This window comes from Gopherus flavomarginatus, chromosome 7 (genome assembly GCF_025201925.1).
Source record: "Gopherus flavomarginatus isolate rGopFla2 chromosome 7, rGopFla2.mat.asm, whole genome shotgun sequence".
Taxonomy (NCBI): domain Eukaryota; kingdom Metazoa; phylum Chordata; order Testudines; family Testudinidae; genus Gopherus; species Gopherus flavomarginatus.
This window is the reverse complement of record NC_066623.1, coordinates 103,762,426-103,786,078: the sequence shown is the minus strand read 5'-3', so window position 1 is coordinate 103,786,078 and position 23,653 is coordinate 103,762,426. Positions and strand designations below refer to the sequence as shown.

Sequence of the window (23,653 nt, the reverse complement as noted above, 5' to 3'; positions counted from 1 at the left end):
TATCAAAGTCTAGCAAGTCTGATCCAAAAGAATTTAGATGTTCAGGTGACTGGGCCAGCAAACGGCAAATTCACTGCAGTTCAGAAAAATTTAAGTTAGGTAGTCTCGCAGCCAAGACCCAGCTACATGCCATCCTAATCAAGAAAAAGGTCTAAGTTAACAAAAGAAAGTCATTGAAGCCTTCAGTCCACTGCAATGTATAATTAAAGAGTATATTAAGGAGACAGAATTAATCCACCACCCCAGAACATATTGGACCCTATTTGTAACACTGGTCACATTAATAAAAAAAAAAAAAGAGATTGTCCTTAAGATGCAGAGAGGGGAACAACAAAGATGACTGCAATTATTATATCTTGACTTTAGTAAAGCTTTTGATACTGTCTCACATGACCTTCTTATAAACAAACTAGGGAGATGCAACCTAAATGGAGGTACTATAAGGTGGGTGCAAAACTGATTGGAAAACCATTCCCAGAGTAGTTATCAGTGGTTAACAGTCATGCTGGAAGGGCATGATGAGTGTGGTACTGCAGAAATCAGTTCTGGGTCCAGTTCTGTTCAATATCTTCATCAATGATTTAGAAAATGGCAAGAGAGTACACTTACAAAGTTTGCGGAAGATACCAAGCTGGGAGGGGTGGCAAGTGCTTTGGAGGATAGGATTAAAATTCAAAATAATCTGGACAAACTGGAGAAATGGTTTGAAGTAAATAGGTTGAAATTCAGTAAGGAAAAATGCAAAGTACTCCACTTAGGAAGGAACAATCAGTTGCACACATACAAATTGGGAAATAACTGCCTAGGAAACAGTACTGCGGAAAGGGATCTGGGGGTCATAGTGGACCACAAGCTTAATATGAGTTAACAGTGTAACGCTGTTGCAAAAAAGCAAACATCATTCTGGGATGTATTAGCAGGAGTGTTATAAGCAAGACATGAGAGGTAATTCTTCCGCTCTACTCTGCACTGATTAGGCCTCAACTGGAGTATTGTGTCCAGTTCTGGCTGTCACATTTCAGGAAAGATGTGGACATACTGGAAAGAGTCCAGAGAAGAGCAACAAAAATGATTAAAAGGTCTAAAAAAAAACATGACCTATGAGGGAAGATTGAAAAAATTGGGTTTGTTTAGTCTGGAAAAGAGAAGAGTGAGAGGCGACATGGTAACAGTTTTCAAGAAAATAAAAGGTGTTACAAGGAGGAGAGAGAAGAATTGTTCTTCTTAACCTCTGAGGATAGGACAAAAAGTAATGGGCTTAAATTGCAGCAAAGGAGGTTTAGGTTGGACATTAGGAAAAACTTCCTAACTGTCAAAGAGGTTAAGCACTGGAATAAATTGCCCACAGAAGTTGTGGAATCTCCATCATTGGAGATTTTTAAGAGCAGGTTAGACAGACACCTGTCAGGAATGGTTTAGATAACACTTAGTCCTGACATGAGTGCAGGGGACTGGACTAGATGACCTCTCAAGGTTCCTTCCAGTCCTATGACTCTATGATTATTTAGACTCCTAAGAGAAGTTTAAAGATAGTTGGGTCAATATTTACCCAGACAGTAATTAAAAATCCAAACCCCAATCCTGCATGCCGCTCTGAATGAGTGGGCCCCTGTGCTGAGATGGAGCCCCTCAAATTTCAAGAGGTCTTCACACTAAGCAGCTTGCACGACTGGGACCCCAGTCTCTCAACAATCTCACTGCACTCTATGCTGTAATTTCCAAATAGCCCTCTTTTTCACAGCAATACCAGTAACAGTGCCAAAAACACAGCAGAGAACAAACTGATTTTTTAAAAACATATTTTATTTAGTCATCCATAAAAAAACAACATTTTAACAGTACAACTGGTTATAATTTTTAATTGTAACAGCTCATACAGCCAAGAATTTCAAACTCCATCAGCAGCAATGTGCATATATGAGAGAGAGAGAGAAAGAGAGAAAGAAAGAGTGCGTGTGTTCACGATAACCATAGTTACACAACATTAAAATCATGTTGTACCAAAAGTGTGCAAAGGCAAATTATGAAGTAACAAATACAGTGTATAACTAAAGACTATGAATACCCAAGTTAGAGACATACTATTTTAATATCTTTGCATATCTTTTATTTTTAACATTGCCTTTCAAAAGCTAAGTGAACCAATTCTCGCTCAGTACAGAGTATCCTACAGATAACAGGTGAAATCATGGCTCTGCCATGAGAAAGGGGCAGCCATTATTTTGCTGCCCCAGGAGCAGACTGGAAGATAGATTATGACACAATCACAATGTTTTTCCAGAAGCCCTTGCTCCAAGGTCTATACCTGGCACAGCATACAGTCTCTGGAGTGCTGACACAGCTGTGCTGGCCTGCACACTGGAGTGGGGGCTGAGCCTGGGCTCCAGCCATTCCTCTCCCTGTTGCACTCATGTATGCAGATGGAGGGGGATGTACCTGCTCTGCATTGGTTATGTCTCCCCCTGGACTGACACACACAGTATGGGCAACATACAAAGGGCCATAAGGGGATGACTTATATCCCTTTACTCCCCCGCATGGCAGCACCAGCAAGGTTGCAATTTGGCCCAGTATGCAACACTGAGAGTGAATGACCAAGTTTATTTTCCATTACTGCCTTATCAGTGGTTTAATCTGCATTATAAATGTCTATCAATCACTAAACAATCATTGGTTTAGCATTGAACTAGAACATAAAAAAGGAACCACCACCCACCATTGACAATTGTTTTATAACTGTTTTCACATTATGCAGAATGCAAGAACATAACATTTCTCCACAAGCCCAACAAATGTTAAAACAACAACTTTAAGTAGTTTGGACCAGATGCAGACTCAATTTAAAAAATGTTGTACCATATGCAATGTCAAACTGTTTTCATGCTCATGAAACACACAGTTAGAAAAGGGGCTTGAATAGTAAGCCCTCTGCAGATTTTTCTAATGTTATTTCTTCTTCAGTTGGTTGAAGGGGTCTTTTTTTAAAACCTATCAAACTAATCCAGCTAAAATGGAAAGCAAAAAGTCAGAGCCATGTCTTGTGTATTTCAAACTTCCACTACACAACTCGATTTTAGGTTGTCCCCTACAATTATCACCAATATTTATTCAAATGGACCTTATATAACTAAATTATTAATGTTGACAATGGGTCTTTTAGTTCCCCTCCCACCCTCTAAAAGAATAGAATGGTCTGAAATGGCCCATATCTTCTCCAACTGAATACTTATGAGGCACTAAAATTAACCATAATAAAAAAGTAAAATAGACCCCACAGCAAGTAACAAATTGTATTTAATACATGTCTATATGGAATAGCAGCAGAGATTTTCAGTAGTCTAGGAAGCCAAAATGCTTCCTCTTCAAATCATATTAATTAAAAAAAGAAGAAAAAAAAAGATCCCTAAAACTCATGACCACTCACACATTTATAAACAGAATCAGTACAAATCAGATAGGCACAATCAAAATGGATTTTCTACAAATTTTGATATTCAGGTCTGAAATGAAGACATTTGTCAATGACCATTTATTTACCTGCATTAGTAATATGAGTTTAGTTTGAAGATTTCAGTAACCATCTCTAAACTGCGTTAACTTTTGACTTCTCTTAAGTTTAAACCTTGCACCAGTTACCGATTTGAAAAAGACATTTTTAAAGTCATAATTAATTTGAAAATAATTCTCTCAACTTTGGCACCGAATTTTGTGACCTTCTTACCTGTCTCAGATGTACACTGCAATAAATAACTTATTTACTTAAGTATCTTTATCTTTCCAAATTTCCCCCCCTACAGTTAGAAATATGTAAATTTACATCTACATTGCTATGTCTGCAACTAAGCTACAAAGAGAGGTGGTAGGCTAAGACTTTGATTCCTGAAATGAAATTACTATGAATTGGGGAAATTGTTTGAAAAACATACTAACAGTTATTGAATGTGAATTTATAAAACAGAAATCTGTATTTTTAAACATCAACATGAGCTTATTTGAACAGTGATAAAGCTTTTATAAGGATATACTGACTACTACAGGTAAATCCATCCTTCCCTGATTGCTTGCTTAGGTTATCCAGATTCAGTGCCGTGCTGCTTTGCAGATTTTATCATACACCTCTGGAAAAGCATTCTTGCAATTCATTTGCTCCCTCAGCTTGTGGTATAGTGAACCATCAAACATATCCCAGAATTCCTCACGGTTCATGTAGCAATCTGCATACAACATCTGGAAACTGAAAGAAAAAGAGGGGATAAGGAATTAAATGTTAATACTGTTGCAAAATTTCAGGTTGGAAAAAAAATGAAGCAATTGAGGATGAGCTATAAATTGTAAGGATGTATTTCAAAATATTTTGAAATATATTTTTTAAACAAATGTACAGATTAATTACATTTATCCAATTACATATTAGATAATTATTCAGCCAGTCTGATGGCTGAACACTGACATCTCTTTTGAAAAAGTGGTCATGATGTACAACGGAAAAGCCAACAGAACATTCCATTATCACTTTTTGGTGAGGTGGGGAGATAAATTAAATATGAAAAAATGCTTTTAAAATTTATTACTGTACTTCAAATGATTTCTTTCCCAGTTTCTTGAATTTCTTTAAATTAGTTTTGCTGTGACACTAATACAGAGAAGTAAATAGCAGATACACAAAATTTGAATATGTTTGGGCAAATTCTATTGTCAGTTTAAATATTGTGGAATAGTTTATTTTTCTGAAAGATTGGCTTCATGACTTTGCTACCAAACCACAGAGCACTGGATTTGGCATCAGTCTATGCAAAATTTTAGATGAGGTCCCCAGCTCCGCTCTGGCTCCTTTATACCATGTAAGAGGACTAATGCAGCACAAAGAGGCTCTAAAAATCCCATTTGTGGCCCAGGTAAAATCTCTTGGTGCATGACCTACAGAGGACAGCCATAAAGACTTCCTTCCAAGGCAATTCCGATCAATGCTGCAGTCTACAGGGAAACAGGAGAGGCTGCTGTAATGCAGACACGCCCCTAAACAGGAGACAGGCTGTTTAATTTACATGGAAGGCCTTTCCAGCCCCTAGAGCAGCCCAATATCGGCAGGGTTCAAAAACATCTTAAAGCCACCACTCCCTCTGGGATGCAAATTCTAAGCTACTTAGAGGCACAGCACAGAATCTCAACCAGTGTGTTTGTTTTTGTAAGCAAGCAATGCTTAAAATTAAAAAACACAGTCATACTGAATATATAAAATCAGAATCAGTAACTAAATACTGTAATAATTGAAAGTTAAGTAAATCTGCTTAAGCTGCAAGGCAATAAGTTATATGGTGCTATCCTGAAGACTCGGACTCTTACCCATGCACGTTTCTTACAAACTTTTCCATTTGTCTCATAGATTCCCTGGCTTCAAACTGCTTTGTTTTAGGCTCTCCATAAGCTCCTATATCTACATAGAGCTCCATTTCATCTCCTTTTGGGTGGACCATGCCAGGATTATTGGGTAATATGAAAGGACATAACCACAGTGGGTAAACCTGCAAAGATAATTTTGTATCACCAATTTTAACAGTACAATATCAGTTGTCTGTTAATAAAGCATGAAAAAATGGAGAGAAAATTGCACTACTCTTCTCCAATTTTCAGTACAGAACTTATACTGATGCCCCTTTTAAATTCTGCTGTTCCAACTAGTTTCAGGCACGGAAGCCCCATACAATTGCCTTGATTCCTATCCCCTAACGGCAACCCTGCTTACGACCCCCTTAAACTTCTTCCGCAACCCCTCTGGGGGTCATGACCCCCAGGTTGAGAAACATTGATCTAGATCAGGCCTGCACAACTCGTAAAGCCGTGAGGGCCACATTACTCCAAAGAAAACAGCTGAGGGCCGAAACCCCCCGGCACCACGGAAACACCCCCTGCCCCTCCCAGAACCTCCTGGCCCCGCGGAAACACCCCGCCCCAGCACTGCCCAGCCCTGAAGAAACAAACCCTCCTTCCCCAGCAACGCCCACCAAAACAGCTGTGGGCCAAAAAGGAAGGTTGGGGGTGGGAAGGTGATACTTTATTTTAAATCAGCCAGGGGCTCCCAGCTGAAGAGGTGGCTGGGAGCCCTCAGGGGCAAATTAAAGGGCCCAGGGCTCCGGCGGCTGGGGGAACCCAGAACTTTGCAGGGCTGGGGCAGGGATTTAAAGGGCCCACAACTCCTGCCGCTGAGGGGAGCCCAAGTGCTTTAAATCCCAGCCCCAGGCCATTCACTGGAGCCGTGGCCGGGATTGAAAGGGCTCTGGGCTGCCCCTGGGGGCGGGGAACCCAGAGCCCTTTAAATCTCAGCCGCGGCCAGGAATCTCTGCAGGCAGCCCAGAGCCCTTTGAATCCCGGCCGTGGCTGAGATTTAAAGGGCTCCGGGCTCCCCGTCGCTGCGGGCAGCTCAGAGCCTTTTGAATCCTGGCCGTGGCTGAGATTTAAAGGGCTCAGGGCTCCCCGCTGCTGCCGGCAGCCAAGAGCCCTTTGATTCCCGGCCGTGGCTAAGATTTAAAGAGCTCTGGGCTCCCCAGAACCCTATGAATTCTGGCCGCGGCTGAGATTTAAAGAGCTCTGGGCTCCCTGCGGCTGCAGATAGCCCAAAGCCCTTTGCTTCCCTGCCGTGGGCCGCACAGTGAGCCTCCACGGGCCGCATGTTGTGCAGGCCTGATCTAATAATAAATGGAATAGCTTTAAAACGCTAATGAAAAACTGTCCCAGATCCCAAGTCATTAACTGAACGTATATTTAGATTTAAATTACATGTAAAACCAAAGGAGTGAAAAGCATTTTACTGGTGCCGTTCAAGTCCATAAGTCTGTATTTCAGTCTTGAAACAACTGAAGTCAATGACTTGGAAAGCAAGTGTTAATTCCCAACACTCTTCTCGGGGCTCAATAGATTCTGCAGAAATAGAAATCTGATTTCCAATTTTGCCAAGTAAAAAGGATAAAGTGATAGAATTCTTTTTAAAAATCTGAGTTAAAGCTACAACGTCTGTTAGTCTATAAGGTGCCACAGGATTCTTTGCTGCTTTTACAGATCCAGACTAACACGGCTACCCCTCTGATACTTGTTTCTTTTTATTAGAACATTTCATTCTACCTCCTGCCTAATAGTATTTAATTAGCTGGCAAAATTCTCTCAAATTTAGCATACTGATATATATTTTCTGCAACAGGCACTACTTGTACTAATGCCAATAATCACCATTCATAGGGCAATCTTCCATTTATCAGGTTTTAGAGAAATGTGTTCTTACATTCAGGTCACTGTGGAAGGTACTGATAGATTTTTCAAGGCTTTTCATTGGGACCAACATGTCTTGTACAACATGATGTTGCTCATACAGCTTTCGAATAGCTTCTCCTTGTGTCAGTTTTAATAGTGAGATTTTTGGTGGAACCATCCAGCCAAAGAGGTAACGAAATACAGGGTTATTGCCAAAGGGGATGATATCCTTTAAGAGAAAATGGAAAAAAAAAAACTGCTAGTAAAATCAAGTGAGCTGAAAAATCAGTATTTCAGAATTTGGATTTTGAGAGCAACATTAAATCATATTTTCTTTCAATAGTTTTAATTGCTGGTAGTCATGTTAGGCTACATTAATATAGGTATGAACAACATGCAACCCTAAATTCAACAATGGGAACTTATGTAGTGTAAAATTCTATATTAATGCTTATTATGACAATAATTTAGACGATGGAATTCAAAGTGGTGATTCCACAGCAACCCTGGGCACAGCTGGACACAATTTAGGCAGGGTAAATTCTCAGCCATAAGTGTGCATTCGTGTTTTTGCCCTGAATTTCCTGGTTTATCTTTTTAAAGTCCCAATTCAGGAAAGTACTTAGAACATGCTTGATAAAAGCTAAAATAAGATTTTTAAGTGCTTTCTTGAATGTGGGCCTAAATGAAAAATTAAAAAGGGAAGGTGCTAGTGATATTATCTTTTACAGTCATACATTTGTATAAAGAAGTCAGAAAGGAATGCAAAAATAGACATTGTCACTAGAGAAATCCCTAAATCTACCACCACTTCATTTGGATTTCTTTCTGTCTTAAGGAAAGGAGTTACTCACCTATGACAGACATAGGTGGCTCCTAAGGGAAAAGAACATTGGCTGTGCAGTGAGTATGTACAAAGTACTCCAAAACAAATATTAAAATCTTCTTTATGTCTAAAGTCTTACTTGGAGTTCCCAGAAGATACTCCTGGTATGTCGGTGGTAGTAATGTCTTGAGGGAATGTACTCTATTCCAGTTTGATTAGCCTTCAGATACTTCTCCGCATGCTTAAAAAACCATGGTTTGTAGTAGTTACTAATTCTGTTTATCTGAAAATAATGATATATAACATATCAGCAAACAAACACCAATATAAAGAATAATTACCTCTTACTTGAAAATTCAGTAATATCAATATTCATGGTGCCCCCACATTTTTTCACTTTGGAATTACACTAAGGAAAGAACAGCCTTAATGCTAAGAAAATGTTCAGAACTTTTTAAACATAATTTTCATATTGTAGTAGGACCTTGTGGATAAAGACTGGATGGGCACTCAGAAGACCTAGATTCTACTTCTGGATCTGCTGTTCGTCTCCTGGGTGGCTGCGGGCAAGTACTTGTGTCTCGGCTTCCCCATTTGTAAAATGGGAATTATAATGCTGACTGCCTCTGTAAAGCACTTAGAAAGCTACTGAATCAACATTTACGAGCTAGGTAGTATTAAGTATTATTTACTTCTGGGGAACTTCTGTATCAAAAATTTAAAAATTCTGCACACAGTATTTTAAAATTCTGCATATTTTATTTGTCAAAATAACACAATATAATGATGCCAGTTTCAATTATTTTGGAATTTTTTTCAAAATACCTGCAGCAAGTATGTCTGCAACAATACAAACAACAAAAAAGATTCCCTCAGGAATTCAGAGTTAAAGAAACCTCTGCACCCACATGGATCCTCACTTCAGAATCAAGTTATAAGTTACCAGATGGAGAAGGCAGAGAGCAGGTTAGTCAGTTGAGAGAATGTATTAGCTTACTGGGGTCTGTCCCCAATCTCTTCCCAGGGAGAGGTGAGGGTTCTCCCTGCTTCTCTGAGGGCAAACAGACCCCAAGACCCACTTAGTTGCTCTTAGCTCCCACCCTTCTTCAGCTCCTCATCCCTCAGGATCCTTGCCCCAAGGACTGTTCCCCCTCAGCTGCTTCTCCCACACTCACTGCACCCTCCCTCAGGGCACAGATCTATGTCCTCACCTCTCCTTTCCCTGGAGCTTGACTCCTCTTTCCCACTCCTCTTCCCCTTCCACCACCACACTGGGAGCTCTGTGGTCCCTCTGCTCTCCCCACATCATTGGGGTACCTATGCTCGCACCTACTCACCCCCACCATTGAGTACCCCTATGCTCCCACCACCACCACTGGGGACCCTGTGCTCCCCCTTCACACCCTGACTGATCCCTTCCTTGCCAGACCCCCTGCCAGAGGCCCTAGGACAGTGCAGAAAACTGACTGCAGAAGCTGCAGCCGGAGAACCTCAGCTCCTGGAAGAGTGAATCTGCCCACACATCGCTGCAGGTAAGAGTTCTGCCTGGAGCTGAGGTGTGTGCCACAAGCAGACCTCTAGTGAGAAACTTGGGGGGGGGTGCCCTCCTGTCCTCCCTAAATGGTGCTCCTAGCCAAGGATCCCCCCAGTTTTCCCATTGCTGCTTGTGTGAGCCCTATGCCACTGCAGGATGGGTGCAGCAATAGGAACATGGGGTGTGCACTGAGGTTGCCTCCCAGTAAGGACTACAGTCAACTAGCTGCACAGAGGTTTAGGGGGAGGGGGGGAGAGGTGGGAGGGAATCACCCTACAGCCCTCTAGTTCCCCCCACCCTGGACATGGACTCAGCAGTGAGCCTGCACCCAAGCCTGACACGCGCCGAGGCCGGGCCTACCGCAGAACCACCCCAGAGCCCTGTTCCTTTGCACCAGGGGCACTGTGATAGTGAGTGAGAGGGAGTCTCGGACACTTGCCCAGGTCTGCCTCCCCTTCCCCCGAGGCAGTGATTTACATCTCTCTCAGCTGCTTGTGATACGCTTGCTCAGGACCACTGTTGATGGGGGTGCATGACCCCTCTTGCGGTTTCTCTTTGCTTCCCCATCAGAATCTATTATTCTGCAGGGAAAACAAAAAAAAATATGCAGGGGACATGAGTTCTGCACATCTGCAGTGGCATAGAATTCCCCCAGGAGTAATTATTATAGTGTGCCAGTGTGTGTGTTTCATAAGCTTTCCTCATTAAGGATGAGTTAAAATAAGGTTTGGCCTGCCCAAAGGAAGTTGAGTATGGGAACTGATGTCAGTACTCTAGGAATGTTACTCTGTTCTCAAGCCAGTAATGAACCAAAAGCCTCAGTGTTTCTGTAGAGTGGTCAGCATTTCAGAAGAGTTGCCACTAAAGAGACACATGGCATGTTTTTGTTAATATTAACCCTGATTTCCTAGTCAGATGTTAGTTTGGGTAATTGCAGTGTAACTACATCTCCCTCCAGATGTGTTTCCTATCTTAAAGCACTGTGTTGTTGCTATATACTGTTCAAGTTGGTTCTTTTCTTCTTGGAGTTGAAAAGAAGCATCTATGATGCAAGCTAGAGATATGAAAAGACCTATCACTTTAGGAAATGTAGGAGTTACAGCCTGAATTGATAGTTACCTGAAAAATTCTAACGTTAAGTATATTCAACCAATCCAGCAAATTCAATATCCATTAAAAATATACCTATTGTACTGATCATACTACTGTTTTGGTTTTACTGTCATACACTGGAATATTTTACATTCAAAGAACTAAAAATCTTATTTAAGAATAGGATTCCTTTTAGTTACCTGGCTGTCTTCAGCTTCGTCAGTGAAGACTCCTGTCATAATGACTGCTTCTTCCAAGGAGTACACCAGTCCTTCCACAAAGTTATTCTCTTTCTTTTTAGATTCCTCAGTAAATTTTTCACATATCTTTTCCAAACCTCTCACAGGCTTGTAATGTAATTTTACATATTTCTTAGCAGGAATTATTTTTATTTCCGCAGCAACCAGGAATCCCAGAGTACCACAAGACCAAGGCACTGCATAAAATAGGTCTGAATTTTCAGTCTACAAAAAGTACATTATACTAAATCAGATGTCTATCCATTCAACAACTGCTAACATTGCAAATCATAGTAAAATAACATTTTATCTTACTGGTGTACATCTCACAAGGCTTCCATCAGCAAGTACAAGTTCGTAGGCCAAACAGGTATGTTGAAATAGTCCATAGATATGGGATGAAGACTCAATGCCAGTTCCCATGATCAGACCTCCTTAACAAGAAAATGTAATCAACTGAAACATATTTCCCTTTAAAATGAAAATGGTTTAAGAACAAAGAGGAAAAAAATTAAAGAGGGCTTCTGGAAAATGAAATCTTTCATGTTATTCCTGGTAGCAGTTTTAAAAAGCAGATGCATGTCTAAAATATAACGTATGCAGTGTTGTTGTAGTTGTGTTGGTCCCAGGATATTAGAGAGACGTGGTGGATGAGACACAATCTTTTACTGGACCAACTTCTGTTGGTGAGAAAGACAAGCTTATGAGAAGAGTTCTGTGTAAGCTCAAAAGCTTCTCTCTCTCATCAACAGAGGTTGGGCCAATAAAAGTTATTACCTCACCCACCTTGTCTCTATATATAATGTGTGATAGCAGAATACAAAATTCAGCAAGAATTAAAAAAAAATATTATATATATATATATTTCTGAGAAAACCGAGACTGAACAACATAGTAAACTGCATAAAAAGCTATTTAATATACAGCAAAACTCATGCTCTTTTATAAAGAATCCTCACCTACTGTGAGATCATCAAGTTCAGGTACCACTGGAAGAGTCCAGCCCATAGGATTCAGATGTGCTGTCAACTGCCCCATGGTGACCAACGGTTCCACACGGACAACCTAAGAGAGAAAGTATTCAAGTATTAATGCTGACACCACACAAATGTTGATTGCATTTCTTATTATCAGTTCTGCTCTTTAATTTAGACACTCAAAGAGTGTAACTAAAGATAGTTAAGAGACTGTTTCCCTCTTCCACCTACCTCATCTTGAAAAGGGGTGTGGTTCAATCTCCCAAACATAAGTCAAACTGATCTTTCAGAGCTCAGCTTGTTAAACAGATGTTACATATTTTTTTTAAAAAGCGCCATGCACTCCTTTCAAAATCTGATATTCATAGTGGGTTTACTATTTGTAAAACTACTTTAAAGGCATAAAATTTCAAGGAAAAGTCTGTGCACACTTTGCAGGCTCATCTTAGTTGTACAAATCCTGCAATGTGCATGAAGCTGGGGTTATGCAAAGGTGTACATATGGTTGTACAACTTCAGTTTGTAACTACCCAGGGGATTTGCACAATTCAAGTACATGCATTATTTAAACGGAACCATTTTGATGTGCTGACTTGACACTAGTGCCTTGAATCAAGGATTTACCATAACACTTCAGAACAGGCAGAAGTGTCACCACTAGTGAGGAGAGGAAAGTATTCCAAAAAGTTTCAGAATCTCTATCATCAGAAATCAGATACAAAGGTGTCATAAAGCTGTACAACTCCAACTGATGTCAATGGGCCATTGTTTTGGTATCTAGGCAGACATGGGACGACAACAGTGAACAAATTCACATTTGGAAGATTCTTTGCACCTATTAGAGTTCGAAAGTTGTTTCTTAAAGGAAAGGAAAGGAAAGGAAAGGAAAAATGAAATTTTGTAGATGAGTGGAGGGTTTACAAAAAAAGAACCAATATGACAGATGGGCTCAACCAGACCTGTTCACTTAATAGCCTTCCTACTGTGTATCCTGTGTCCACTCATTTCTCTCCTAGCAAGAAAATACTCCCTTCTAGAATCCAAATATTTCCTGATCACTCAGAATATGGCTCTATCAGGATTGTGTGTTTCCCATGCAGAGGCACAATGCAGATGTGTTTGGGTTTCCAACACTGTAAGAGAATCCTGAAGTCCAAAAGGACTAAAAAAGTAACAACGCTTTCCACATTAAAAAGGGGTGACGAGAACATTTGCTCTTGGATTTGTATAATTTTTTAATAAGAGGGTTTCAATTACCTTCAGGAAATTTAGTGTCCTTTTAAGCAATAACCATAATAAAGTGTTGTAAACTTTAGTATTAAATGTAAAAATGTTAGCATTACCTGTCTTTCAATGTCTACCTCTAGAATGCCCATTAAGTTGATGACTATATTCTTATGAGTCTTCTTGTACTTTCCAACACGAAGTGATACTGTTAGCCAGCCAGGTCGGCCAGTACACATGTATGTTTTCCCACCTTCATTTTTCCATTCCTGCACCTGTAAAAAGTTATTGTCATAGTTCAGGGCAATGCACCTGTATTCCTCCTCGTGGTCCAGCAAGGGCACCCACTCTTAAGCTTTTAGGTCCCCAGCTGTTGACTCCACTGGGGCAGAGACATACATCTCTCTCCCTCCTAACCAGGGTGTTTCGAGGCTGCGCATCTCCCAGCCTACACTGTGAATTTCCCAGCAAAGTTAGACTGCCTCTGCAGACTTGCTTTATTTTTTCTCCTCAGAGATGGTAAATAGTGTAATTGCCACAATTAAGTTATCACATAGCTCTGTCTAAGCAAGCACATTTATTATTAAGGAAAAGCATTAACTATAGAAGAACCTACAATCATAGTAATAAGCTTACCAGAGATCACTCTCTGACTTCAACGTGGGCTCCGGCCAGCAAACAGTGGTTAGCTCACAGCAAGCCCACTCATGTATCTGAACATCCCTTCTTTTTATATATATTATATATTTATAAATCTGTCCTCATGTAACAGGTGATCAACAGATAAAAAGGTTCTCCCTCCCCTTTGCCTCGACATCAGGGCAAAGCTTCAGAAGGCTGAGTTCTTCTACAACCAGAGTAATTGTATTTGCATACCCTTTCTCCTAGAGATTTCCTGGGAAACCCTACTTAACTTTAATAGTTCATTCTTGTCTTGGCCCCTTATTTCAAACAGTCCTTTAAAGCTCACATCTAGGGGTCCATGTCTGTCACAGAGGTTGCAGAAGTCACAGATTCCATGACTTTCCGCAACCTCCGTGACTTCTGCAGCAGCCAGTGCAGCTGACCCCTGGGCCACCCAAGCAGCTGGCTCCAGGGACAACCTGAGCAGCAGTCCCAAGGGGCGGCCGGAACAGCCACTGCTCAGTGGCCCCAGCAGCTGGTGTCGCTGGCCCCACACCGGAGCAGTGCCCCCCGTCCCCCCCAGAACCCCTTCCCGATCAGCGCTCCCCCACAAGATTTAGTCATGGGTATTTTTAGTAAAAGTCATGGACAGGTCATGGACCATGAATTTCTGTTTATTGCCTGTGACCTGTCCATGACTTTTACTAAAAATACCCATGACTAAATCGTAGCCTTACTCATAACATTTCCCAGGGTTTCAGATGTTACATACAATAATATATAAACATTTGCATTTTTCATAACATGAACTCCTAAGATACTTAACACTACGTCAATAAAGTATGTTGGGGATATTGCAGGAAACTGCCATCTCTGTCACAATTATGATTAAACTGATGCAGTGAAATATAAAAATCTAAAACAAAACTGCAAGTGAAAACCTCCCTGCCCCACCCCAATTTGATAGTGTTTAACTATATTATTCTACATATAATAGAATCCTAAAAGTATAGAACTGGAAGGGACCTCAAAACGTCATCTAGTCCCGTCCCATGAACTCAAAGCAGGGCTACATAATAACTAGACTATTCCAGACAGGTGTTTGTTTAACTTGTTCTTGAAAACCTCCAACCACGGAGATTCCACAACCTCCCTAGGCAATTTATTCCAGTGCTTAACTACTCTGACAGGAAGTTTTTTCTAATGTCAAATCTAAACCTCCGTTACTGCAATTTAAGCTCATTGCTTCTTGTCCTATCCTTAGAGGTTAACAAGACCAACTTTTCTCCCTCCTCCTTGTAAACAACTTTTTATGTCCTTGAAAACTTATCATGTCCACCCTCAGTCTTCTCTTTTCCAAACTAAACAAACACAACTTCTTCAATCTTTTCTCATAGGTCATGTTGTCTAGACCTTTAATCTTTTTTGTTGCTCTCCTCTTGTACTTTGTCCAGTTTGTCCAAATCTTTCCTGAAATGTGGTGCCCAGAACTGGACAGAAAACTTCAGTTGAGGCCTTATCAGTGCAGAGTAGAATGGAAGAATTACTTCTTGAGTCTTGCTTAAAATATTTCTGCTAATACATCCCAGAATGATATTAATTTTTTTGCACAGTGTTACACTGTTGACTCATATTTAGCTTGCAATCCACTATAACCCCCCAGATCCCTTTCTGCAGCACTCCTTTCTACAGTCATTTCCCATTTTGGATGTGTGAAATTTATTGTTCCTTCCTAAGTAGAATACTTTGCATTTGCTCTTCTGGAATTTCATCCTATTTACTTCAAACCACTTCTCCAGTTTGTCCAGATCATTTTGAATTTTAATCCTATCCTCCAAAGCACTTGCAACCCCCTCTCAGGTTGGCATCATCTGCAAACTTTGTAATGTACTTTCTATGCCATTATCTAAATCATTGATGAAGATACTGAACAGGGACCCCAATGCTCTTCCAGCCTGATTGTGAACCACTGATAACTACTATCTGGGAATTGTTTTCTAACCAGTTGTGCCACTCACTTATAATAGCTCCATACAGGCTGTGCTTGTTTATGTCTTTCTGTCACTAGTATGGTTTGAATATTCCTATTTAAAATTTTAAGACCATTTAGCAGACATGTTCCAAAATGAGATATGCTATCTTATGAACTTTTTAGTAGAATCTCTCTGGTGGTTCTAGTTATCTGAATGTAGCAGCTATAATAAATCCATAAGCCTGAGTTTCAGTCATGAGATTCAGAAAACGACTAGCAAATAATATTTTAAAATCCACAGGATAGATGGCAGAGGGGCAAACCATCATTGGCATATGTAGGCACCGCTCCATGAAAATCAGTGAGACTGCACCTGATCATACACAAAAAACCTGGCTTATAGTCTCAAAAAGAACTGACATAGGGGGCAGGGTGAAGCGGGGAATCAACATACACAGATGCATGTGGTAAGTGTACATTTACAGATCTAGTATGATTAGGATTTAGAGAACAGGAATCACAGGCAAGTAATCAGATAATCTAGCTCACTCCTCAGGACTGCAGAGCTTGGAGGATACTCCAAACAGACTAATATCAAGGTGTACCTATCATATTTGAGATGAGTGTAACAAACAGGAAAAATGGAGGAGTCAAGAATGACAGAACTGCTGTAAATATTATGCAACAGAAATAAAATTCCAAACTCCCTTTAGAAGTCATGGCAGAAGTCACAGAAGAAAAAAAACAAACCCCTGTGATATGGCTGACCAGGTGCCTGCTCATGCCAAGGGACGCAGGCCTCAACTGACACTGACAAATGCATACCTGGAAACAAGTCTGGCTCAGTTGTATGTTAGTATTGTTAAAATAGGTATTAGGTTTATGAAAATATGTTAAGTGTTTACACTTTGACATGCTTTTAAGTGGCTGCATGCAGTAATCTCACATATCTGTATCATGTTATAATAAAATATTTAAGTGTTTTCTCGGTATCAGTAAAGGTTTACACTCAAACTGTAAACCCCCACAGTCAGGAGAGAAGCACTGCCAAGTGTGAAATACTAATTTACCACAAGAGATGTTATTTCCTGCCCAACAAAAGAAGGCCTACAGACACCAGACAAACCACTGTAGAACATCAGAGGACAAAAGACTTTGTTGATTGCTCTCCCCACACCAATGAAAAGGAGACATGCATGGGGGCTTGTCCCACCAGTGTGGACTCTGGGAGAAGGGAATAAAAATCCCAGCTATGAAGAAAGTGCATCTCTGTGCTGCTTGGACTTGGGGCAGGTAAGATTTCTAAGCATAAGCAAGGGATCTCCAGCTACTTAACCTAGTTTAGCCCTAGATGACACACGGAGCTTGCATATTACAGCAGCTTCTATTATCTTTTGGAACCTAAGACTAACTCATTTGTGCATGTACGTTTACTTGCTTTAACCTTCTAAATAACCCTTATTTCTTTTTCTTAGTTAATAAATCTTTAGTTAATTTATTCTAGGATTTGCTACAAGTGTTGTCTTTGGTGTAAGATCTAAAGTGCAATTCACTAGTGTAAGTAACTGGTCCTTTGGGATTGAGAGTAACCTGAATATTATTGCGATTTTTGGTGTTAAGAGACCATCTGTCACAAAGGCAAGCTTGCCTAGGTGGCAAGATACACTAGAGTACCCAAGGGAACAGTGATTATATGGTGAGGCTGTTACAGTGCCTGAGAAGTTTACATTTGATGGTCGGTTGGTGAAATCTAAGTATAGAACTCACAACCAGTTTGTAATGGTCTGCCCTGAGGTTGGCATTCACCTACTTAGCCACTCCAGACAGCTTGACCTACTTCCATTCTCAATTATCTATTTGAACTAACAATGAAATTACAATGAGTTTTGTAAGAATTGTATTAGAGGCCAGATTTTGAATTTTCAGTTATTCACACTACAGTTTATACAGGAGCTCCCATGTAGAATCCTAAACCCAAAGCGCAGAGAAGGAAAGAAAGAAATTTAATGGAGTTTTAGGTAAGAGTTGTGTAACCTATGGCCCCAGCCCTGCAACTGCATCAGCACAGAAGGATGCAATTCTGTAATCAAGTACTAATTTCATACAGGAAAAGAAAAGCAATTGGTGGGAGCGTCAAAATCATCTATACAAACATCCCAAAGAAAGACTTCAGTGTGGAACAAAGAGACTGTACAGGTTTATTCATTTTATGGTATATGTATTTATTAGGACTAGTCATGTATCCACGGTGGTTTTAAAATGTAAAGTACTATATGAATAATATACGTTATTGGCAAGGTAAGGATATGTAAATATATACTTATGTTATTTTAGTAATAACAATGTACATTTATTGTCAATAACATAACCTTTTTGTGCACCCATAACTAAGGCTATGATTTTGTCACAGAGGTTGTGAAGTCATGGAATACGTGACTTCCAGAGATCTCTGTGACTTCAGCCAGTGGCAGCAGGGAGCTGCAGGGTCCCCCCACTATCTATGGTCGCTTGGGGGTCCCGCACATTGGGCAGTGGGGGGTACCCAACAGCTCCTGACCTCTGTGGGTGGCAGTGGCCCCGGGAGCTCCCGGCTGCTGGGGTCGGCAGGGGGCTCCGAGCCACATCGGGGGGACCCCACAGCTCCTGGCTGCTGTGGGCTCCTGCAACTCCCAGCTGTTGCGGGCAATGCAGGCCCCTGGAGCTCCGAGTGGCAGGGAGACCCCGGAGCTCCAAGCCACAGGAGGACGAGGGACCCTGGAGCTCTGAGCCGGGGCCCATGCAGCTGCCCAGCTGCTGCAGGCAGTGTGGGGACCCTGCAGTTGCCCATTTTGTCACAGATATTTTTAGTAAAAGTCACAGATAGGTCACAGGATTCTGTAATTTTTTTTTTTTTTTTTTTTTTTTTATTGCCTGTGACCTGTCCGTGATTTTTACTAAAAATATCTGTGACAAAATCTTAGCCTTACCCATAACCTAAGGTCAGTTGCTTTAGCTGGAACTGGGGAAGGATTTAGACTAACTGTAATCTGTTACATTTACATGTTACTCTTACATCTAATAGAGAAAGAGCAGGGAGACAGTCTTTTGTTCTCACTAATGTATATAGTTATAGGTATGATAGCATATTGCATTGTTTGTTTTGTGCTGCAATGTATACTGCAGAGTAAAATACAGATGCATTGATACAATTTCATTGTCTTTCTTTTTTCTTAATATCCTCTTGCTGTAATTGGGCACCAAAGACTGGATTCAAATCTGGACTTGTAAATGAACATTACAGAAAGAGACCAATAAACAGAGAAGTATTCACAAACTCCAATTCATAGATTCCAAGGCCAGAAGGGACCATCTATTCAGATTTCCTGTGTAACACAGGACATACAACTTCCCCAAAATAATTCCTGCAGTGTATCTTTTAGAAAAAGATCAAATCTTGCTTTAAAAAATTGTCAGTGATGGAGAATCCACTCCAACTCTTGGTAAATTGTTCCAATGGTTAATTAACCTCATTATTAAAAATGTATAGTCTGTATTTGTCTAGCTCAGTGATACTCAGACTGAGGCTCGCGAGCCACAGGTTGCTCTTTAATGTGTCTCATGAGGTTCTTTGCAGCACATATTAAAACACTGTGATTTAATTATTAACCAATTTTAGTTGATGAAAATAACAATACCTGGTCAATCATTTTGCTGTGAGAATTTTATGTATAAACTAAGTATTTCCCGTCACACAGTTTAAATATGAATATAGAGTACTATAGTAAATGAAACAATGAATTCACACTGCTGTGGCTCTTTTGAGTAATGTTGATCACTAATTTGGCTCCTGAACCACTGAGGTCTTTGTTAAACCCTTTGTTAAAGCTATTACATAAATGACACCATCTGCCCTCAACCAGAAACATATCAAGCTGAAAAAAATCCATTACTAGTGTCATGTTACGTGAAGCAGCTCATGACTGTGAATGCCTACCTCAAGGCAGACTGTCAAAAAGCAGGGCAGACACCCCAAACTGGCTGTATATCCTGTGATTAGATTTTCCCAACCCAATAACGAATGTGAACTCCTGAAGCACTATAACGATCTTACTATGGGCTCACAGACAGCGTCTTTGGGCACTCTAGTCTATCTTGACACCCAGACAAGCTGGACTTAGTGATAAATGGTCACTTATACCAAAGATCACAAAATATTCAGATTGCTCCCAGTCCCAAGATAAACACTTATCCCACACCAATTTGTACCTCAGATCTCACACCAAAGACAACATTTGTAGACAATCCTATATTTCCTAGGGTAATTCTGCATATTTTATTTGTCAAAATAACACAATATAATCATGCCAGTTTCAATTATTTTGGTCATTTATTTCAAAATACTGGTCAGCAAGTATATCTGTAATAATACAGACAAACAAATCCAGGAAATGTTTTTTTTGACAAATAGATTCCTTACTAGGCACATTAATACAGAACTTTGAGCAATTAATTTAAACTACAATACAGGAACATATTTCCTGTACCCCTCAGAAACAATGCAAAGGCTTGGGGGAGTCAGGGGTAATGGAGTAGCTGAAGGAGAGGGAAGGAGCTTGGGAGTGAACTGGGAGGGTTGTTGGGTATGCATGGGAGAAGTATGGAACAGGTTTTTTGGGAGGAGGGATTGTTGGGTAGCCTCCCTCATGCAGACCCTGACTGAACCTTAGCCTCTCCCATTCAGTCAAGCATATCTGCCCCATCCCCATGTGTCCCTGCACCCTCCCCCCCACACACCCCGACCCATCCTCGTGTGGTCCCTGGCTCAATGCTGTCATCCCACTAGCTCCTGAGCCCCTGTCCCAGTCTGTCCCCATATTAGCCTTTCTGAACCCCAGTCTGTGACCCCCCTCAGCAGCTCTGTATGCCCCACTCTGTTACCCTCCCTCGCCATATCCTGTGCCTCCTAACCAGGCTCCACAGGCAGGATGCTGTGATGAATGCAGCCAACTGCGGGCTGTTACTGCCAGTCAGCTGCTGCTGTCTGTTCTGGTGCCACAGTGGCCTCTGGTGGGTAAAAGGTAGAACTGCAGCACTTCTCAGGCAGAATGTATTTTTTGAGCAGAAAAAAATTTCTGTGCCAGACATGAATTCTGTGCAGCGCAGAATTCCACCACGAGTATCCTACAGGAAACTAACTAAGAATTTATTAACTAAGAAAAAGAAATGAGAGAGTTATTTACAGGTTAAAGCAGGCAACATATCTATACAAATGAGTTACAATCTAGTTCCAAAAGGTGACAGAGTTGTAGTACTCTGTCAGCACTAAATGTCTTTTAAGGCTAACCCATGCTGACCTTGAGCATCTCTGCTTTTGTTTCCTAATTCCAGCCCTGTGAGAGTCCAAACGGCAAAGAGATGAAGAATGTTCATGTTATTTTATTCATCCAGAATTCAAGCGGATGGCACATGCATGAAGCTTCCTTGCATGAAGCACCTTTACTGTAGTCAGAAGGCCGTGAGCCCAATTTTTGTATCGTGATGCTTCACAATGCCCACTTAGGTTTGATAATTCTTCTTGATGGGCAGGGGAACCACTCCTCCTGCCTCAGTTCACAAGTTCAGAGCAGGCATTTTTACAGTTGTAAAGGGAAACCTAGATATTACCTTATAGCATGGGATTCAGACGTTACAAGTTAAGATTAAAACATGGAGCAACTTACAAGCATTTTGTAGAGTCTAAATACAACTTTGCAAGTCTAACACGTATCCTGAACAATACTAACGTACAAGTGAGCTGGTCTGGTTTCCAGCTATGAATCTGTCAGTGCTCAGTTGATAATTACAGCCATGGCATGAGCTGGTACCTGATACACCAGTATCGCAATTAGATTTATAAAAAGGGTGCCTATCCAAACACTCAGGAGTCCTTTCTTAAAAATACTCCGAAAGTGCTACAGTACAATTTAAGACAGGGGTCCCCAACACGGTGCCCATGGGCACCATGCACCTGTATCCTGGCTGGCAGTCGAGCATCCGCCAAAATGCTGCCGAAATTCACCGGCATTTTGGCAGATGCTCGACCAGTCCTTCGTCTGGCACCCGCCAGGATAAAACGTTGGGGACCACTGATTTAAAATAACCCAGCATCAGAGAGCCTGGCTATTTCTGAAATGTAGGACTTCCCTGGGAAAGGCTTGTGTGGGCTAGTGAGCCTGTTGTGAGCTATGCCAGTGGGAGCTTTAATTCCTGATAGGATTATCCCACCTGGACAGGTCGTGAGGTAGGGACCAGACAAAAAGCAGTCTTCTGTCCTCTAAATTGGGGTTTGAACAGTCAGTCAACAACCTATTATTGTAAACAAGTTTAAGAATTAATAATTTAAGAATTTAATTTAACAATGAACAGTTCCCTATCTTTGCAATGGCCCTGCTAAGTTTTCAACTGCCTGGGAAAAATGATAAGGTTATCGAATTCAGGCTGTTTTGGACCAGTGACACGAGTAAATTCCAAAATTGAGGAACTCTCATAGAGAGCATCCTATCAGCAGCTCCCTTGTTTATATCCACAAAGCTCCAGCTTGAGCACTCATGCCGACCTTAACTATGGCAGTATGTCATGGAGAGAGACGGAGTCTCTGCACCAGCTTCTAACAGGAGCCAGGCCAACATGTGCCTTTCAGGCCCCATCTGGATGTTGAAAAAGATCCTTTCTTAAACCACAACAGCTAGCTCAAGTTAACTAACATGATCTAAACAAAAGATCTTATAATCACCTAAGATTGAGCTTATCACCAAAGCCAGTCAGGGTCCCCTACCAACACCTCAGCTTTCTCCTCCCTCTTGCCACCCCTTGCACCTCCTTCCCCATCGATGTTTCCCCTCGCCCTGTGGTCCTCTTGCTCTCACCTGTGCCTGGATGTGGCGGACACGCTGGGCGTGCTGCTGAGGGGCGCTGTGCAGCCTCCACACGGCCCAGGCCCGCAGTTGGTAGTAGATGTCGAACAGAACAGAGAGGGGCAACAGGAAGAGACAGACGAAGACCCAGCGGTGGTGAACCAGCAGGTACTCCAGCCCCTTGTGCCGCACCCACAGCGCGAGTAGCAGGAGCCCAGCACCCAGTGACAGCAAGGGGTCCATCTTGGGCCCCTAGAAGACCCTGCCTGTGCCCTGCAGCCCTGCCCTGTCCTCAGCTCCTGCCCCTCACAGAGCCCCTCCCTCACCTCTTTACCCCCCTCACTGACCTGTACCCCCACCTCACAGAACCCCTCACCTCTTTACCCCCCTCACTGACCTGTGCCCCCACCTCACAGAACCGCTCCCTCACCTCCTTACCCCCGACTGACCTGTGCCCCCACCTCACAGAGCCCCTCACCTCCTTACCCCCGACTGACCTGTGCCCCCACCTCACAGAACCGCTCCCTCACCTCCTTACCCCCCTCACTGACCTGTGCCCCCACCTCACAGAGCCCCTCACCTCCTTACCCCCGACTGACCTGTGCCCCCACCTCACAGAACCGCTCCCTCACCTCCTTACCCCCGACTGACCTGTGCCCCCACCTCACAGAGCCCCTCACCTCCTTAGCTCCGACTGACCTGTGCCCCCACCTCACAGAACCGCTCCCTCACCTCCTTACCCCCGACTGACCTGTGCCCCCACCTCACAGAGCCCCTCACCTCCTTACCCCCGACTGACCTGTGCCCCCACCTCACAGAGCCCCTCACCTCCTTACCCCCGACTGACCTGTGCCCCCACCTCACAGAGCCCCTCACCTCCTTAGCTCCGACTGACCTGTGCCCCCACCTCACAGAGCCCCTCACTCACCCCCCGACTGACCTGTGCCCCCACCTCACAGAGCCCCTCACCTCCTTAGCTCCGACTGACCTGTGCCCCCACCTCACAGAGCCCCTCACCTCCTTACCCCCGACTGACCTGTGCCCCCACCTC

General features: G+C 42.1%; 1 protein-coding gene across 2 annotated transcripts; it reads right to left on the bottom strand.

Annotated features, from left to right (window-relative positions):
- Positions 1-1,815: 1,815 nt before the first annotated feature.
- DHCR24 (24-dehydrocholesterol reductase) lies at positions 1,816-22,939 on the bottom strand. Of its 2 annotated transcripts, none has more exons than XM_050960919.1 (9): positions 22,615-22,939; positions 13,254-13,409; positions 11,893-11,998; positions 11,249-11,364; positions 10,895-11,158; positions 8,208-8,351; positions 7,274-7,471; positions 5,344-5,522; positions 1,816-4,234 (listed from the first exon to the last, which is right to left on the bottom strand). In XM_050960919.1, exons 1-9 carry the CDS (start codon positions 22,843-22,845, stop codon positions 4,081-4,083), a joined length of 1,548 nt encoding a protein of 515 aa, XP_050816876.1. In that variant the 5' UTR covers positions 22,846-22,939; the 3' UTR covers positions 1,816-4,080. The 2 variants fall into 2 exon arrangements, with proteins under 2 accessions (XP_050816876.1, XP_050816875.1); XM_050960918.1 differs by having other exon boundaries at positions 11,249-11,367; positions 22,615-22,937.
- Positions 22,940-23,653: the final 714 nt, after the last annotated feature.

Bases quoted from the DNA above. Each gene is read 5' to 3' on its own strand.
- DHCR24 (XM_050960918.1), bottom strand. From the start codon at position 22,845: ATGGACCCCTTGCTGTCACTGGGTGCTGGGCTCCTGCTACTCGCGCTG. The intron at 11,159-11,248 runs GTAAGATAAAAT...TACTTTTTGTAG, and splicing joins GCCTTGTGAGATGTACACCA to ACTGAAAATTCAGACCTATT. The intron at 5,523-7,273 runs GTAAGAACACAT...TTATCTTTGCAG, and splicing joins CCTTCCACAGTGACCTGAAT to GTTTACCCACTGTGGTTATG.